Source organism: Macrotis lagotis, chromosome 4 (genome assembly GCF_037893015.1).
Source record: "Macrotis lagotis isolate mMagLag1 chromosome 4, bilby.v1.9.chrom.fasta, whole genome shotgun sequence".
NCBI classification, from domain to species: Eukaryota; Metazoa; Chordata; class Mammalia; order Peramelemorphia; family Peramelidae; genus Macrotis; species Macrotis lagotis.
Window position 1 is genome coordinate 149,268,612 of NC_133661.1, and position 20,251 is coordinate 149,288,862.

The 20,251-nt window shown below is 33.5% G+C and overlaps 1 protein-coding gene across 2 annotated transcripts in view; it reads right to left on the bottom strand.

Moving 5' to 3' along the window:
- Positions 1 to 20,251, bottom strand: part of VPS13C (vacuolar protein sorting 13 homolog C) — a 206,026-nt gene that overhangs the window by 139,233 nt on the left and 46,542 nt on the right. For both annotated transcript variants that reach the window (XM_074234293.1, XM_074234294.1), the window contains exons 13-20: positions 17,873 to 18,044; positions 15,595 to 15,657; positions 7,811 to 7,946; positions 7,176 to 7,270; positions 6,095 to 6,237; positions 5,019 to 5,211; positions 4,426 to 4,540; positions 3,572 to 3,708 (exon numbers count right to left, since the gene is read on the bottom strand). In XM_074234293.1, the coding sequence (XP_074090394.1) occupies positions 3,572 to 3,708; positions 4,426 to 4,540; positions 5,019 to 5,211; positions 6,095 to 6,237; positions 7,176 to 7,270; positions 7,811 to 7,946; positions 15,595 to 15,657; positions 17,873 to 18,044 (1,054 nt within the window). The remainder of the gene's footprint in view (positions 1 to 3,571; positions 3,709 to 4,425; positions 4,541 to 5,018; positions 5,212 to 6,094; positions 6,238 to 7,175; positions 7,271 to 7,810; positions 7,947 to 15,594; positions 15,658 to 17,872; positions 18,045 to 20,251) is intronic.

Genomic DNA, 20,251 nt, shown 5'->3' on the forward strand with positions numbered 1-20,251 from the left:
AATCAAAGCTATCTACATATGAAATCACATATATTATGTATTTCATATATATAATTATACATTATATGATTTCATATATATTGTATATTGTATATATTGAATATTATATATTAATTATGTTATATATTATCTATCATATATCACATAACATATATTACACATTACAGATTATATATAATATTATATGACTTCATATATAGATAGCTTTGATTTCCTCATCTGCAAAATTGTCTTTGTATACCCTCTGACCATTTGTGAATTGGGGAATGGCTGATTTAAACCCAAGTGGAAATGTATCTTATTCCCTCTCTGAGCCAAATCTATTGTATAGCATTTACTCAGCATTCACACTCTTCCTTCTTTCCCTCTAAAATAATAAATCTGGGGTCAGCTAGGTGGCACAGTGGATAGAACACCAGCCCTGGAATCAGGAGTACCTGAGTTCAAATCCAGCCTCAGACACTTAATAATTACCTAGCTGTATGGCCTTGGGCAAGCCATTTAACCCCATTGCCTTGCAAAAACCTAAATAAAAATTAAATTAAATTAAAATAAAATAAAATAAAATAAATCTTTGTGCCACTTCACCTGCTGTTATTTATTGCTCTAGTACAGATATTAATCTAGTACAGATATTAATCAGATATTATCAATATTAATTAATCAATTAATTAATCAATATTAATCTGATATTATCAATCACAGTTTGATAATTTGATTACTTGATAAGCTCATACTGTTATCAAAGAATCCCAGATTGAGTGCTTGATAAACAGCATTGTCTCAAATCACATCAAATTATAATCATTTTTTACCTTACCCCCTTTTCAAGTACCCTCCAAGGATACACAATCCTGATCATAAACCAAGCTATCATCCAAAGCCAAATCATTTCTTGAAATATTTTTGCCCCTCCCCCAGGCCTATTTTCTCTCATACTTCTCCCCCTCCCTTCCCACCCAGGGTACTTAACCCTTTGTAAAATGAAGCAAGGATTAAATCAAATTTTGAACTAATTAAATTAAAGATCTCCAAGTACTGGGAGACTCTGGAGGTCTCACCTGAGAATTTTACACATAATTATAAGTTACTGAGACAAAGACCACCCAATTTATGATGCCCTCATTAGACAAAGTGCTAAGCTTTGTCAGCACAGCAGAATTAAACTGGGTGAAAGGATAATGAGACACTTAAAATTCAAAGTTAACATCCCTGCTTTTCATCAGGGCTTTTTGTCTCAAACATAGTGAAGTCATCTTGGACCTCTTCAATGGAGAGACAAGATCCAACTATACCCATATCCTGTAAATCCAGTATCTTTAAAGTTGTAAAAAATTAGAAGTGTTATATCTTCCCTTTTAGGGTCATATCCAAGTTGATGGTCTTGACCAACATTTGTTTTGTTTTGTTTTTACCTTCCCCTTTTCATTTACCTTTTCATGAAACTCTTAAGTCATGTATTTGGCTATTGAATTCTCCATTCAATTCTGGTCTTTTTATCAGGAAATTCTGGAGGTCCTCTATTTCACTGAACATCCATCTTTTTCCATGACAGTATATACTGAATTTTTCAGGGTAGTACATTCTGGATGTAATCCTAGGTGCTTTGCTCTTTGATATATATAGTAGTCCAGGTCTTCAGATCCTTTGCTGTTAAGGTTAATAGGTCCTGTGTGAGTCTGATTGTGTTTCATTTATATTTGAATTGTTTTCTTTTTCCTGCTTGCAATATTTGAGAGTTTTGGAATTTGGGTATAACAGCCCTTGATAATGTTTTTGTCTTGGGGTCTCTTTCTTGAGGAGTTCTGTGGATTCTTTCAATGGTTATATTATTTTCTTCTTCTAGCAGATTTGGACAGTTCTCTGTTATAATTTCCTTCATGATGTTTTCCAGGTTCTTTTTTTGATCTAAGCTTTCTGATAGTCCAATGATTCAAAAATTGTCTCTGCTAGATTTATTTTCCAGGTCATTTGTTTTCCCTAAAAGGTATTTTACATTTTCTTCAATTTTTTCAGTCTTTGTATTTTATTTGATGGAATTTTGTAGTCTCATAGATTCATTGGTTTCTATTTCCTCAATTCTAATTTTTAAACTTTTATTTTCTTCAATTACCTTTAGTGGGGGTTTTTTTTTTGTTTGTTTGTTTTAGTTTTTTTCAAGGCAATGGGATTAAGTGGCTTGCCCAAGGCCACACAGCTAGGTAATTATTAAGTGTCTGAGGGCAGATTTGAACTCAGGTACTCCTGACTCCAGGGCCAGTGCTCTATCCACTGCGCCACCTAGCTGCCCCCTAGTGTTTCCTTTTTAAAGGTGTTGAATTGTCTAGTCAATTTTTCATTATTTTCCTGCATGTCTCTCATTTCCTTTTTTCCATTTTTCTTCTTCCTCTCTTCTTTGGTTTTTAAATTCTTTTTTAAGTCCTTTGATGAACTTTTACATTTGAGTCCAATTTATAGACTGTTATGATACTTCCCCTGGGAGTGATTTTTCACTGATTTCTTCTTCAGACATGCTATTGCTATCATATTTACCTATAAAGTAGTTTTCTATAGTGAGAGCTCTTTTAGCTTTTTGGCTCATCTTTGCTGCTTTAGCTCTGCTCCGGAGTATAAATACAAACTTTTTTTTGTGCTGGGGTTCAGTTCTGATCCCTGACTTGTCATTGAACAAGATGCTGCCTGTGCAGGCCTTGCCTTTGCAAAGGTCTGTTTCCTCCTTTATGTCCAAGGTTCTGACTTACAGTGGTTTGTTCCCAAACCAGTCTTATCTTTTACCCCAGTGTTCTGACTTTGTTTTAGGTTAGGATCCTCCCAGCTGACTTGCTATCAAGTTGCTGGGACCTCTGTATTGTCAAAGTGTTGGGACCCAGACTGTACTGTTGCTAAAAACCTCCTGCTGGCTTTCCTGCTCTCCTGCCTCCTGGGTTTACTTCCTCTTTCCCCCTAAGAGACAGACCTTCATTGAAGATCCTCCACAATATCTACCATTGAAAACTTCTTTGAATCTTCTCTTTTTCTTGATGGGATCTGTAGCTTGAATGTAAGAATAAAGTCTTCATTTATCTTTGGTAGGGAAAAGCTCCAAGAGTATGTTACCTTCACTCCTCCATCTTAGCTACACAACCTTGGTCTTATTTTCAGTACTACTGCTCTTCCTCTTCCAAGTCCATAATGATCAATGGGTGGCGGGGATGCAGGGTTTAAATCTTCAAAATCTCTGCCTCTGTCTTCAAGGAGTCACAAGCAAAGCTCCTTCTTTCTATTTAACAAATGCTAGTCATTAACAAACATATTCAAGAACTCACCTTAATTTCAAGGGGAAAAAATTCAAACAATGAATGACACTTAATTTTGAAATCCCAAAGACAATTAGAAATCTTTCTCAGGGTGTATTTTAAAAAAACCCCAATAATATGATGATGAAGAAGAAAATCACCTTAAAACCATTTTCAAGTATACAAATTATGACAACGTAAGATCATTTAAGAAAAGGATTAAAAACTAGAAATGAGTTTTTGTGAGAATAAATACTGGATAAGGAAAACTGGGCATCAGACACATATAAACATACCTGAAATGTACCAAAATCCAAAATTAGAAAATCTGACTTTTCATGATGGAATCCTGTCCGTGGTACTATGAGGTAGGAAGGCTTCAAATTAATCCTTAAATCAAGAACTTTCCGTGTTTCAATAATGTGAGTAAGACCTAAAGATGTCAAATTGACAATAAAATGTCTATTAGATGGACAAGTTAGAAAATACAAATCATTAACAAACATTAAAAATACAAATTGAAAAGGAAAATAATGTAATACAAAGATGAAACAATCATTGTGACTGTTTTAAATAATCAATATACTCCAAGGAAGGAGATTGTTATGACTTTAAGAATTAAAAGTCACATGATCATTAAAGTACAAATATGATAAAGAAGATATGCCTTATTTTTTATTTTAAACTGGGCCCAAGATGTGACAATGTAATAAGTATTTTAAAACAGATTTTTCTAATTATTGTTATTACTGTTGAAAATCATAGTTTAAGTTATATGTGCATTGCTTCCAGCTGCAGTTTCAAAGTCAGTAAAAAGAAATTCTATCTATAACTCAAAATCTTACAAAAAGATGAATGTTAAAAACTAACTAGAAAAATAAAATTAAAAATTAAAAAAAAATTTACAATTAAAAAAAATCCTATCTTTGTCATTAAGCATAATAAAATGTGGGGCAGCTAGGTGGCACAGTGGATAGAGCACTGGCCCAGGAGTCAGGAATACCTGAGTTCAAATCTGGCCTCAGAAACTTAATAATTACCTAGCTGTGTGGCCTTGGGCAAGCCACTTAATCCCCATTTACCTTGCAAAAACCTAAATAAATAAATAAATAAATAAATAAATAAATAAGGAAATGCTCAAATAATTTACCTGTAGCTGTTTTCTCTTTAATTTCTTCCAGTTTCATCAAAGTTGCTGATGTTATCTGCTCAAGGTCTAATCTCTTACTTGATTGAAAGAATTCTACCATTGCATTTATTGTTTTCTGTAAAATAATTATTGAACTAATCTTACCATTTAACAAACACTGTCTTTATACTGCATTATCCCAAGACTCACCTTAGTTCTAGAAAATAACAGTTGTAAGCTTAGTTATCCTCTTAGACAATCTTGGGATACTACTTTACTGCATTCTCTCTAAATTTTAGATCCAAATATTGAAAATGATTCTTTGTCACATTTTTTGCTTACAAGATTCCCAAAGTTTAAAGCAGGAACTCTAACAACTAAAAAATTATAGCAGGAAGATTTGGTAGATTTCACAAGAGTTAAATGAAGGAAGAGACAGACAGTTTGGAAGACAGAAATAGAATCAAGGGCCCTCATATCCAAAAGGTGATATAAATCAGAGATATCAAGAATACAACCTGAACCACATGAACCCAGCAAAACTTCTTACTGCTGGCCGAAGCCAGACCAAAATTAAATTAGGAAAAGTTTAAAATTATTCATAATGTACTTACTGCATCATAAATGATCTCTACAGGTTGAGACTGAACAACTAGAGTTTGATCAGCAGTGCTTTCCTCTGGATTTGTCTCAAATTCAATTTTAAGCAATGATGAGCAGGTGTCCCCAATGGAAGCCACAAGAGATGGAACAATATTTTGCTGCATTAGACCAGTGATATACCAATGTTCCAATTTTGCTTCTACTCTACAAACCAATTTTTTTAAAGATTGAGATTTAATTTAGATTAAGTGATAGATGTTAAAAATTAGTCATATAAAATTCTTTCAGAAAAAGAACTTAATTTTTGATGCAAAGAACTAAGTCCAAATTAGCAGTTCCGTTCTACAAACTTCATATCATATTAAATCTTCTATTACATAAACCTTTCTTTCAGGATAAATTGGTCTACTCACTGACCAATTAAAAACAGTTTAAATATTCTCATCTCCTTGACCTTGTTCTGAGCTGTCCATGTCCATAGCGCCTTCTGACATATTGGTATTAATGCAATTAACTTGCAATATTCATTAACTTTTCTGTGTGCTTGGATGAATTCAATACTGCCTAATTGAAATGTCTTACTGACCCTTATTTTGCTACATATCTGGGGAGTAACTGACTATAGCATGCTATTCCTGGTTTACTCCTGATTCTGGAATGTCAGGAAAGTAGGCAGAACCCTTGCCCTACTCTCATAAGATGCCCCACTATCTTCCACAGTTTTTTTTTTTTTAAGGAGTGGAAGTGGAGGAGAGTAAAAAGAAAAGAAAATGTTCTTGTTTATTTACAAAATGCAATCATAATAATGCAATACCATATGTAGTTATGAATTCTAGAGGCTGAAGAATGTCTCACTTAGAAAACAAAATTTATCTTGGGTTCCTCAAAATAAATAGCATAACAGATGTTCACCATAAACTTGTAGATGATTTGAAGCTTTCTCTGAACCTTTCCTTCCAAAAGTAACCATATGCCTTGTCTTTTTAACATGAGATAAGGAACTTAAGGGCAAGTAATATATGTATTGGTATATCTTTGAGGTTAATATAACAAAAATAAAAATCTAATTCTTTTTTTTTTAATTTACCTAAGTGCCTGTGCTCCTGGCCGTTGAAATGCTTGAGTGCTTAAACCAATAATTTGTACTTTAAGTATCTCTGGAACATTTCTGTATTCTCTGATGGTAATAGATGTACTTAGTAGTTTTAGTGTCATTACATGGGCAATATACTAGATAGAGAGAAAAAATATTTTTCAAACAAAGCTTAAGTAGTTTTTATTTTCTAGCACAATAAGCCTTTATTTATTATATACTATATGTAAAGATTAAATTAATCAAATTTAAATAGTTAATATTAATAATTAGAATTAAATAAATAATATTTTAAATAATGATTAACATACCCAAAATATTAACATTAAATTTTACAAAGCATTTGACAAAGATTATTTTGTGGGATCTTCATAACCCTGTAAAGTAGGTACTACAGGTATTATTACTCCATTCCACAAATAGGCAAACTAAGGTTCAGAAAAGTTGGGTGATTACTAATCAGATGGAAGCTGAATTCAAATAATTCTGATTTTCAGTCCAGTGCTCTTTCCATAGTAATAACATTTAGCTTTAAGATTTACAAAGCATTTTATATACATCATCTCATTTGATCCCCCAGTAACTTGGTGACATAAAACTGTTTATTGTTCAATACAACTACTATGGTCAAGAAAGGACATCATAAGAGAGTTTAATGAAAAGTTATATTCTCTAACATCACAAAAATATAAGCTAAGTTTTGGAGGATGATGAAAGAAATATAACATGATATTCACAAAGTCCCTACTCTATAATGATGTCTTTCAGGTAATTCTTAAATTTTCTGAAATAATTAAATCTAAGGAGGAGAAAAAATTTTAATAAAAAAGACATTTAACAGTGAAAAACACAAATGAAAAAATTCCAGATACACAGAACGTAAGTGTCTTACTCAGTGTTACACAGCTAGTAGTTATCAACCATTTTGCCTCCTGGGACTCAAATCACATTGAAACAAAAGATAAACTTAAATTCTAATACATTTTACAGTTTTTCCCAGATTGGCTCATATTATAGTCCTGTCACATTAAGAATCAAATAAGAAATACAGCATTTATTTTATCAACATATTTACCTCCTTCGGTAAAGTTAAGTTGTGGGTACTGTCACTATATCCAATGGCAGTGAAGAGTTTTGCCTTTTCCTCTGGAGTCATAAGGTCATCAATTGCTACAATAAAAATTCTAAATTTTTAGGGAACTATTAAAGAAAGATAAGTTCAGTATGATAGATGAAATTCTATGAAGAAATCTGATTTTGCTATAAGAACTAGCCCAAGTATTAATGTGGTTTAATTACATCTACATTTTTTGAATAGGTATTAAACAACAGACAAGATTAAAAATCTAGGCAACAAGATATTATGTATTATTTTTAAATGTTTTTGTTTAAATGTAACAGTTTTATGCTTATAGGTAAGTTATTATGTTTATATTATTATCATTACTATTATGTATTTAATGTTTAACATAAACCTTTCAACCCCTTCTATGAAATTTTCCTCTATTTCCCAAAATATACACCCTCCATAAAGGATCAAAATACAAATATATTCACTATATTTTATTCAGACACCACACTTATAAATACTATACATTATATCCTTATTTCATATAATTTTAGAAAACTATGCTAAATTATTAGAGACATATAAATACATTTTACATTTCTTTGTCAATGAAGTATACGTTAATTTGAATTGTAACTTACTTTCAGGAACCAAGGATTCTTCATCATCTATTTTCTTAGCTTCTTTCTTACCCCAGAATCCACTAAACCAGCCTCCACTACGCTTCTCCCCTGTATCTGTTGATTTTTTTCTCAATTTTTGCCCAGATCGAATCACCTAAAAAGGAAAAATGATTTCTTAATAAATTTTAATAAATTCAAATCTTCATTTAAAAAGAAAACTCTAAAAACAATGGCATCATATTCAGTAAATACATGCTATGTAATGAGGTACAGTGATTTGGGGGCTACCATTGTAGTCAGAAGGAACTGTATTCAAAACCCACTATTCAGAACAGCTAGGTGGTACAGTGGATAGAGCACCGGCCCTGGAGTCAGGAGGACCTGAGTTCAAATCCAGCCTCAGACAATAATGGCCTAGCTATGTGATCTTGGGCAAGCAAGTCTCTTAACCCCATTACCTTAAAATTTAAAAATCAGAATTAATTTTTTTAAAAGTGCTTTTTTAAAAATAAAAACCACTATTCACACTTTTCAGTATCGGTTGTATGAACCTGAGAAAATCACTTAAATTTTCACTGAATCACTTCACTCTCTACAACTTTAATTTATTGAAAAGTTACTGATCTGCAAAGGTAAAATAAGAAATATGAAACCAAACTAAAATAAATATTTAGATCGTGAAAGGCACTAGAACTGACGTGTCAAGAATTGCCTCTTTCCTTTTTTTTAAACTGATGGGCAATGAAGACCCAGAGAAACTAAATGACTCATACAATGTCACAAGGCTAAAAAGTGACAGATCTAGTTATCAAATCCAAATTCTCTAGTTTCATAACCAGTGCTCATTTCTACTACCTACAATGTTAGAATGTACACATAGATTTACATATATATGCATATAGCTATCTCTCAATTGTTTTTGGAACTATCCAGGGGGCAGAGAAAAAGAGGTAAAATATCTCATTTATTTTTTTCTTTTAAGGTTTTTGCAAGGCAATGGGGTTAAGTCGCTTCCCCAAGGCCACACAGCTAGATAATTATTAAGTGTCTGAGGCTGGATTTGAACTCAGGTCCTCCTCACTCCAGGGCCAGTGCTCTATCCACTGAACCACCTAGCCACCCCCAAATATCTCATTTCTTAATAAAACTTAAATTACCTTTTTTTAACTTATTTTATTTTTTGCAATTATATGCAAAAATAATTTTCAACATTCATCATTTGCAAGCTTTGAGTTCCATATTTTTCTACTATTGTCTCTGGTTAAACATTTTACAATCCAGTTTAACATATTTCCATATTATATTGCTTGTCCTTCATTTTGAAGAAGACCATGACATCAGGGAGTTGATGCCACGACAAGCACATGAATTGGATTTGAGTGAAGAGGATGCTGTGCTAAATCACCAACCCCACTTTCTCCTCCAGAGCCATCTGGATTCAGTGGCCAGATATGAATCAGGACGACTGGAAGACAACCCTAGATGGGAGGCAATGAGGTTTAAGTGACTTGTCCAAGGTCACACAGCAATAAGTGGCAAGTGTCTAAGGCTGGATTCAAACTCCCTATTAGACATATTGCAGAAAGAAGAATTATCACTAAGGGGGGGGGGGGGGGAACACTGAGAAATAATGAAAAAACTTAAGCTTAGAAAAGTGAACATAGTAAACTTTGCTCTGCATTTAGACTCCATAGTTTTTTCTCTGGGTGTGGATGGCATTTTATATCACAAGTCTTTTAGGATTGTTCTTGATCACTGAACTGCTGAGAGGAGCTGACTCCATCATGATTTGCCATCTTACAGTGTTGCTGCTAACGTGTCCAATGTTCTCCTGATTCTACTTACTTCACTCATCAGTTCATGCAAGGCTTTCCAAGGAATTTCTGAAGTCTTCCTGCTCCTGATTTCTTTTTGTTTTAGTTTGTTTTTGAAAGGCAATGGGGTTAAGTGACATGGCTAAGGTCACACAGTTAAATAATTATGAAGTGTCTGAGGCCACATTTAAACTCAGGTCCTCCTGACTCCAGTGCCCTATCCAATGCACCATCAAGTTACCCCTCCCCAACCGTAGCATGATTTGTTTTTTTTTATTTTTTAAATTTAAAATTTAATTATTTTCATCCATTTGTATATGCATATTTTCAAATCACAAAATTTCCCTCTACCCTCCCTTCCCAACCCCCCTCCCATAGGTTGAAAATAATAAAGTTAGCATTTTATAGACATATGCTGTTAAAGATATTTAGTAATAGTAATTTTTGGCATGAGGAATTAGGATTGAGGGGAAGAAATACATAAGAGATAATTTTTATAAAGTGTTCATCAGATTTGGAAGGGTAGGTTTTTTTTTTCCTGTGTGTTTTGTTTTGGCTTATTTTTCTTCCTCTAATTGGGGGTAGTATAGTCTATAACCAGTCAAATACAGTTGTCCTAGCTCTCTGGACTACCAAAAGGAGTTGCTTCCATCAAGGTTGTTCATCTCATAAGGTTATTGATGTGTACATTGTTCTCTTGGCTCTACTCTTTTCACTCGGCATCAGAACCCATAAGTCATTCCTTGCTACCCTAGAGTCTGACCATTTATGGTTTCTTATAGAACAATAATATTCCAAAGTATTCATGTGTCATAACTTGTTTAACCATTCCCCTATTGATGGGCATCCCCTCAATTTCCAATTCTTTGCCACTACAAAGAGTTGCAATGAATATTTTGGGACATGTAGGATTTTTTTCATTTTTTTTTACATCTTCTGGATATAGTCCTAGAATTGGAATTGCTGAGTCAAAGGGTACAAACAGTTTTATTGCTCTTTGGGCATAGCTCCATATTGCTCTCCAGAAAGGTTGGATCCATTCACAACTCTACCAGCAATGCATCAATGTCCCAATCTTCCCACAACCTCTCCAACATTGATCATCTTCCCATTTTCTCATCTGGGCTAATCTAATAGGTGTGGGATAATACCTTGTTGTTTTAATTTGCATTTCTTTAATCAATAGTGATTTGGAGCATTTTTCCCTATGATTATAAAAAGGTTTAATTTCTTCATTTGAAAGCTGTCAGGGCAGCTAGGTGGCATAGTGGATAAAGCACCGGCCTTGGAATCAGGAGTACTTAGGTTCAAATGCGGTCTCAGACACTTTTAATAATTACCTAGCTGTGTGGCCTTGGGCAAGCCACTTAACCCGATTTGCCTTTTAAAAACCTAAAAAAAAAACTGTCTGTTCATATCCTTTTACCATTTAACAATTGGGGATTGACTTGTGATGCAATTCTTTATATATTTTAGAAATGAGACCTTTATCAGAACTCCTGGTTGTGAAGATTGTTTCCCAGTTTTCTGCTTTTCTTCCAACTTTGGCAGCACTTATTTTATTAGTGCAAAAACTTTAATTTAATATAGTCAAAATCATTCACTTTGCAGTTTATAATGTGCTCCAAAATTCTTGTTTGGTCATAAATTTATCCCTTTTCCATAGATCAGATAGATAATTTTTTGGTCTATTAATTTGTCTATGGTAGCGCTCTTTATGTCTAAATACTGAACCCATTTTGACCTTATTTTGGTAAAGGGTGTGAGATGTAGATCTATGCCTAGTTTTTGCCATACTATTTTCCAGTTTTCCCAACAAATTTTGTCAAATAGTGAGTTCTTATCCCAGAGGCTGATGTGTAATGGATTTATCAAATAGTAGATTGCTGCAGTCATTTATTGCACTTTCTTTTGAACCTATAATAATCCATTGATCCATTAATCTATTTCCTAACTAGTACCAGGCAGTTTTGAGGACTGCTGTTTTATAGTACAGTTGGAGAGAACTAGGCCACCTTCCTTTACATTTCTTTTCAACAGTTCCCTTGCTATTCTTGTCCTTTTGTTGCTCCAGATGAATGATTTTACTATTTTTTCTAGCTCAATAAAGTAGTTATGTGGTAACTTGATTGGCATGGCACTGAATAAGTAATTTAATTTTGGTAGAATTAACAGTTTTATCATATTAGCCCAAGCTATCCATGAGCATCTGACATTTTTCCAATTATTTAGATATGATTTTATTTGGAAAGTTTTATAATTGTGTTCATACAGTTTCTGGGTTTGTCTTCGGAGGTAGATTCCCAAGTATTTAATGTTGTCTATGGTTATTTTAAAAGGAATTTCTCTTTCTATCTCCTGTTCTTGGGCTTTGTTGTTCATATACAGAAATGCTGATGATTTCCGTGGGCTTATTTTATATCCTGATACTTTGCTGAATTTATTAATTGTTTCAAGGAGCTGTTAAGATGATTTTCTCAGTTTTCTAGGTATATCATCATATCATCTGCAAAGAGTGAAAGTTTTGCTTCCTAACTGCCAATTCTGATTCCTTCAATTTCATTTTCTTCTCTTATTGCTGCTGCTAGCATTTCTATTACTATATTAGATAGTAATGGTGATAATGGGCATCCTTGTTTTACCCCTGAATTTATTGAAAAGGCTCTGAATTGATTTTCATTAAATATACTATTTGTTGATTTTTTTAGATAGATATTATTTATTATTTTAAGGAAAACTCCATTTATTCCTAAACTTTCCAGTGTTTTTAATAGGAATGGATGTTTTATTTTATCATAGGCTTTTTCAGCCTTTGATATAATCAGATTATTTCTGTTGGTTTTACTATTGATATGTTATTATTTTGAGTGTTTCCATGTTGAACCATCCCTACTGCCTGGTATAAATGCAACCTGATCATAGTATATTATCTTGGTAATAACTTACTGTAGTCTCATTGCTAAGATTTTATTTAAGATTTTTGCCTCAATATTCATTAGGGAGATTGGTCTATAATTTTCTTTGTCTGTTTGATTCCTCCTGGTTTAGGTAACAGCACCATGTTGGTGTCATAAAAGGAGTTTGGCAGAACTTCCTCTCCCATTTTTTAAAATAGCTTATGTAGAATAAGAATTAATTATTCACACCCTTTCTTCTTTCTGGTTACTTTAATAGGTCCTTTAGCCTCTTCATATAGTATTATTTATCCTCTTCTGCCTTCACCTTCTCCCAATATAATTCTTTCTTGTATCTTAATTATTTTATATCTTGTTTTATATATACTCCCTATATGACTATACTCCTTTCAACTGTCCTATTAGAAATACGATCCTCAAGAGTTACAAGTATTATATTCCCATGAAGGGATGTAAACAATTTAGTCTTATTGATTAACATTTTTTCCTTTCTATTTATTTTTTACGTCTCTTGAGTCTTGTATTTGAAGATCAAGTTTTCTTCCATTCTAGTCTTTTTATTGGGTAAGTTTTAAAGTCCTCTATTTTGCTGAAAGTTCTTGTTTTCCCCTGAAAGAATTTGCTGAATTTTGCAGAGTAATTTATTCTTGATTTCAAGCCAAGTGCCTTTGCAATCCAGAATATCATATTCCAGACTCTCTGATACTTTAATGTAGAAGCAGCTGAGTCCTGCATAATTCTGATGGTGGCTGCTTAGTATCTGAATTGACTGCTTACAGTATTTTTCTCCTTTAACTGAGAATTCTGAAATTTGACTACATTATTCCTTGGGGTTTTCATCTTGGGATATTTTTCTGGAGATGATTAGTGGATTCTTTCAAGAACTATTTTTTGGGGGTGGTTAGGTAGCGCAGTGGACAGAACACTAGCCCTGGAGTCAGAAGTACCTGAGTTCAAATCTGGCCTCAAACACTTAATAATTGCCTAGTTATGTAGTCTTGGGCAAGCCACTTAACCCTTGCAAAAAACCTAAAAAAAAAAACCTAAAAAGGAAAAAAAACTATTTTATCTTCTTAATCAACGACAGGACTGTCCAACCTTAATTTTAAGTTTTTTATTACAACAATAGACAACATATTTTGATTTGCCATTTTAATGGGAGTTCTGTGGTAGCTCAGTTTCATATACTAAAGCATTTAGTAAACCAACAGGAAGATCACATAAAATCATCCCATGGGCTGCATTTTGGACAGCCCTGTTCTAGGATATTAGAGCAATTTTTAATTAATAATTTCCTGAAAGAAACTGTCCAGGCTTTTTGATCCTGGCTTTCAAGTAGACCAATAATTCATAAATTATTTCTCCTGGATCTATTTTTCAGGTCAATCATTTTTTCCTAAGAGATACTTTACAAGACTGACAAATTGTCTTCTGTGGGAGGAGGGAAGCAAGATTAGGAAAATTGTAAAACAAAATAAATAAAATCTTTAAAATGGAAAAAAAAGATATCTTCTGTTTTGTCAGTCTTTTTAGTTGTGTTTCATAGAATCTTGATATCTAGTGGAGTAATTAGTTTCTACTTGTCCAATTCTAATTTTTAAGGATTTATATTCTTCAGTTAGCTTTTGTGTTTCCTTTTCCAGTTGACTGATTAATTTTATGTTTATAGGATCTGTTTTCCTTTTCCAGTTGGTCAATTTTACTTTTAAAGGAATTGTTTTCCTTTTCCATTTGACCAATTTTACTTTTTCAATTTTTAAGGTTTTTGCAAGGCAATGGTAACCGTTAAGTGGCTTACCCAAGGCCACACAACTAGGTAATTATTAAATGTCTGAAGCCAGATTTTAACTCAGATACTCCTGACTCTAGGGCCAGTGCTCTATCTACTGTACCACCTAGCCACCACCAATTTTACTTTTAAAGATATGTTTTTTCAATCATTCTTGGGTTTCCTTTTCAAATTTTTCAAAATTCTTCTGTATGACATTTCTTATCTCAATTTTTCTTCTCCCTTTATTTTTTTTTTTTTTTTGCTTTTAAAAATCCTTTTTTGAGGGGCAGCTAGGGGGCATAATGGATAGAGCACCGGCCCCGGAGTCAGGAGTACCCAAGTTCAAATCCAGCCTCAGAAATAATTACCTAGCTGTGTGGCCTTGGGCAAGCCACTTAACCCCATTGCCTTGCAAAAAAAAAAATTTAAAAAAACTGAAAAAAAAAATCCTTTTTTGAAACCTTCCAAGAGGACTTTTTGGATTTGAGACCAATTCATAATCCCCTTTATGAGGCTTTATTTATTTATATGTAGGATTTTGTCATTGCATTCCTCTTCTGAGATGGCATTTTAATATTCCCTGTCATCAAAGTAGATCTCTATGGTTAGTATTTTGGGGGGTTTTTTTACTCATCTTGAAAACTGAGTTCTGCTTAGGGCACAGGGGGGCCAGACATCTGGTCCCTGGCTTTCCATACTAGGGCCTCAGGTGCTTGTGGCTAGCACCCTGCATTAGAGTAGTCTGACACCATCCCACCAATTGCACCAGCATTCCAGGGCTCAATGTTTGCCTTCCATGCCAGTGCTGAGGCCCTCACTGCTGGACTTCTATACTGCTGGCCTTCTGAACCAGGACCCAGGTGTTCTGGTCACTGAGCTGTGCTGTGATTAAGAGTGTTGCGTCCCCCTTTTCACCCATATGAGACCTTTCCTGAAGTTCCTCCTGGGTATCTTGAGATGAAAAGTTGTTTCACTCTGTCTTTTTATAGGTTCTGTCACTTTAGGGCCTGTTTAGAGGATTCATTTAAGATTGTTTCAGAGGGATTTTGGCAAAAGCTCCTGGCACCTTCTATCTTCTCTCCACCATCTTCAACTAAATTGATTTTCAACTCAATCAAGTTGATAGGCATTATCTTTAGTCTAATTTGATAACTATTTACACTGAAATGAATCAATGGATAACATAGGTTTGCTTCAGTTGCTTCATCAAATGTTAAAATTAGATTTCTGGATGTTAGGTTAAATAACCAATGAAAACAAAAGTGCTTAGGAATCTAAAACAAGCTAGAAAAAGTTACCTACTTCAACTTGAGCTTGTTGTCTTGCTAAAACAATGTTGAAAACATCAAGAGTCTTCTCCAAGTCCTATAAGATAACAGGACAGACTTTTAAGTAAATGAAAGATTAAACAGATCCAAGAAATGTTTTTAACTAAATGACTTGTTTATCCAAATAATTTCATATTCTTCTGCAAAAACTCCATGAAAATAAGTCTATTTTTAGATCAACAATGCTTTAGGTTGCTACTTCATTAAATAGATTGAAAATCAGATTTCTCTGTATGTTTTATTAATTGTAATAAACTTTAAGCACAAACCTGGAAATACAAATGTTCAAAAGAAGCCTTTTTTACTTATCATCTTCTCATGCTTGCAAGATGGTAAAATTTGTCTCAGTCCCTCAAATACTATTCTTCTTAAATCTCTACCTCATTCCTTCACTCCACATCAAACAAACACTGGTTCTACCACTATCTACAAATGTTACCCTTCCTTAATTAAAAATTCAGACCTTCCTCTACTTAGCTATAAACTGTCACTTAATTCCATTTCTCCCTTTGGTACCTTCCTACCAAACTCCCCAAACCCAAACTTTTGTCCTCATGGGGGACTCCAATCCCTCCACCTTTCAACTATTTATTTCTCAAGCCATTATTCTGGCTCAGATTCAATTACCTCCCTTTCTATCTTGATCCAATAGCAAGCCAATTAAACTCTAAAACTGACTTCTAATTTCAAATCCTCTCACCATTCATTCCTTATTCAACTTTTACTGGAGGCTCACTGTTGCAAAGTAATAATTTTATCCTTCTGTAAATGACTGCCTATTTTTCTCCACAAAAGTTTTTCAAACCTTCACTTTTCTCCACAAGTCTCCCATATCTCCCTCTCTCTCCTCTATGTTTTGGTTGAGAAATTAGACTCTTTCTTAATTAAGCAAGTAAAGGCCATTCAAGGTGAATACTCTCTTCTCCCCAGGGATTTACTTCCAAATCCTTTATTGTCACTCCTTACTCTCTCCTCCTAGTCTCTGATGAGGTAGCCATTTTCTTTGCCCAAGTATGTACATGTGTTCTTGATCCCCCTCATCATCTATCCTGTCTTGTGCAACAGATTGCAACCTCAAAGTTTCTTCTCTATCCTCCACTCTGCTTCCCACTATCTCCTCATTGCTGTCATCTTCAATAACTCCCTAGTTACTGGTTTCTTCCTTACTGCCTTCAAGCATATTCAAGTCTCCCTCATCTTTATAAAACCTTTACTTCATGCTGTCATCCCTTTAAGCTATATCTCTCCCCCTTTCTCAGCCAAACTCCTTGAAAAAACTGTTTGCATTCCCTACTTCCACTTCCTCTCCTCTTAACTCAAGTCTAAGCTCCCAGTAATGTGACTGCTGATCTTATGAGGCTGAAACTAAATTTGCTCTCCCAAAGCTAGTAATGATCTCTTCCTTCAAAAACCAGCTCAAGCACTACTTTCTTTATAAAGTCATTCATGATCCACTTGACTGTACTCTCATCCCTCTCAATTTAGTTTGTATTTTATCTGTACTTATTCTTATTATATTTTTCTGTTTATATTTTTTATGCCTTATCAATTTCTGTCAAAATAGAAGTATTGTTTCATTTATCATATTTATATCCCTAGAACCAAGCACAGTAACAGAAACATAGCAGATGTTTGATAATTAATTCTACTCCCATCACAAACAAAATGTTATGTTTTTGGTAGTTTATTAGATCATGGACGTGAGTAAAAAAACATAAATTGATTTGAAGAATAAAAAATACCATAGAAGTGAAAACTCTTGCTTCTGCTCTTTTTTTAAAAAATCTGAACAACAGGATTCAATTCGCAGTTCACATGATGAATCAATAGCAGAAATGGAGATTGGATTGACAGGATTGGAGGTTTAGCAAACCATTATGTGCCTTAATTTTTTTTATCTTCAAACTGCTGAACTAGGTAAAAATCATGTTATATCAAAATGCTGATTATATTTTAAAAATTAAAAAAAGTTGAGTTCCCAAGAAGAAATTTGCAATATTAAGTATAATTATTATCATATTACTACTTTTATTAGCCCACATCAGATAAAATTTTAAATATTAATGTGAAAAACAGATATTTTTCTGCACATGCCAAATTTAAAATTTTATCAAAATGACATATAATTGAAAAAATTACATTCACTAAAATTTGTTTTTACATCAAGATCACTAACTAAAAGAAATCAGGATATCTGACTTAGAAGTCAAATAAATTCATTTTCCTTTGATCATTAATCAAGACATTCATACCTGAATTTCATTTTGTACTTCTTCTGTGATTTTACTCTGGGTTAGCTTATTTTTGTATGCATTTTTATAGCGCTTGAGAAACTGTCTGTGTTTTTTTATATTATCCCATGACCACATCCGGGTATATCGTCTTATATGAACTTCAAGAATAGCATCAATTGCATACTTCCACCTGTAAATATAAATTTTTTCACAGAAAATTTGAAGATTGACAAAGGAAAAACAAGAAAAACTAGAGGAAATAACATTACAAATAACTACTACACTTCACTCAACTTAAAGAAAAACACTAGAAAAACACTTCTTATAACTTCAGTGGGCCTCTCAGTCTTATGAGAAATCCTTTCCTTCAACTTTTTACTATCTCCCTATTGTACCGTCTATAATCACTATTCCAAAATGCCTTCCTCCCAGTTTTAGAAATACCTAGGAAGACTTATATGAATTGATTCAGAATTAAGTGAGCAGAACCAGAACAATTCACAATATTGTAAAGACAAAAAAACTTTGACTTAAGAATTCTGCTCAATTGAATTCTAGAGAACTAATGATGAAACACGCTACCCAATCAAGTTGCTTGTCTTTTCAATAGATGGAAGAAGAGAGGAAATTTGGAATCAAAAATTTTTTTTAATTAAAATTTTTTTAAAAATTTGTTACACAATTCCTGTTGGCGAACCAATGGATTTAAGGTGTAGACAGATGGATGGATGAATGCATGATAGATAGATAGATAGAAAGCTGAACAGGTCAAAGCAGAAATTTTTTGGCTATACATATTTGTTACAAGGGTTTTGTTTTTCTTTCTTTTCCAATATAGGGAAGAGGGGCAGAGGCAGAAGAAAGTGGAAAAGAAAGATGAGTTTTTCCTCAGTGAAAAAAATTTTTAATTAAAAAAAAGAACATGAAAATTCCCATCCCCACCCCCAATTCATAATTGTCTCCTTCAAAAACATGCCACTGGGGGCAGCTAGGTGGCACAGTGGATAGATCACTGACCCTGGAGTGAGGAGTACCTGAGTTCAAATCTGCCCTCAGACACCTAATAATTATCTAGCTGTGTGGACTTAGGCAACTTAAACCCATTGCCTTGCAAAAAAAAAAAATTGCCACTGGATATAAATTCTCCCTCCTACTCCTCAAAATTCATCAGTATCTTTCTGTGCAGTCTTCTCCTTACTTTTTTGGACAGCAACTCGGTCTCTGCCATTGGAAAAACTGAGGCCATTCACCAAGAAGTCCTTCTTCTACTCTCCTCAATTCCTCAGTTCCTCCAAATACTAGACTTCCTTTAAGAATACCTTCCATCAAGCATGCATATTTATTTCCATTTTGAATCTCCTAATTTCCATTAGAACTTAAGCTCCTTGAGAGCCGGGGCTGTTTTGCTTTTACATTCCTAGTTCAAAACATAACTTTACCAAAAGCACTTACTATATGGTAAGCACCCTACAGAAGTCAATTAACTCTACCCTGTTTTCTAATCTTGACTCTCTTATCCTATATGCTTAGCATGAAGTATATAAAGGTCTAACAACAATGAAGACTTTATCTGTTTCCACTTTTAGCACATCATCTGATCCCCTATTTCTATTCCTCTCTTCTTCCTTTAGGACCTTTGCTTATTACTATACATGTTGTATAACCTTTCAGGGAAGGGACAGTTATGCTTTATCTTGTGTTTAGAAATAACAGACATTTAATGTCTGTAGAATTGAAAGTTGAGTTAAGAGAGGAAATGAAACAAAAGGGATGAAAAATAATTTGGCTGGAAAAATGTCTAAAAGACAAAGATATAAAGACTAGCTAATGTTAGTTTGTGGAAGGACTTGAATTACCAGGAAAAGGAGACAGGGAAAAGTCATTAAAAGTTTTTGACCTAAGGCATGATTAGAACAGATAATAATAATACAGAGGATGGACTGGGAAAGGTGATGTCTAGAAGAATACTGGTTAGCTCATATTTATAATAAATACTTATTCACAACATACCATATACAAAACACTTTCTCTAGTTCAGAGGTAAAATGTAGTTCCTTTCCTCTAGAATCTTTTCAGTGTAGAATAAGGGAGGGAAGAGATTAAAATAGCTTTTATAACCATGGATTAAAGTTAATTTTAAATATATATATAAAACAAGAAAAGAAGAGGTATAAAGGGCCAAAATTTTGCAGAAAAGGAGAAATTTTATCTGAAGCAATAAGAGAAAGCAATACAAGCAATATGAGGAAGTTGAAGGATGAGTAGAATGGTCAAAAGACAAAAACAGAGTAGACAGCATTTTCAAGTAGGAAATGGACACAAATAGAGATATAGATTAGGAACATACAAGAAACAAAGAGTCTGAGTTTTTCTCATGGGAAAAGAATAGTTGAAAAG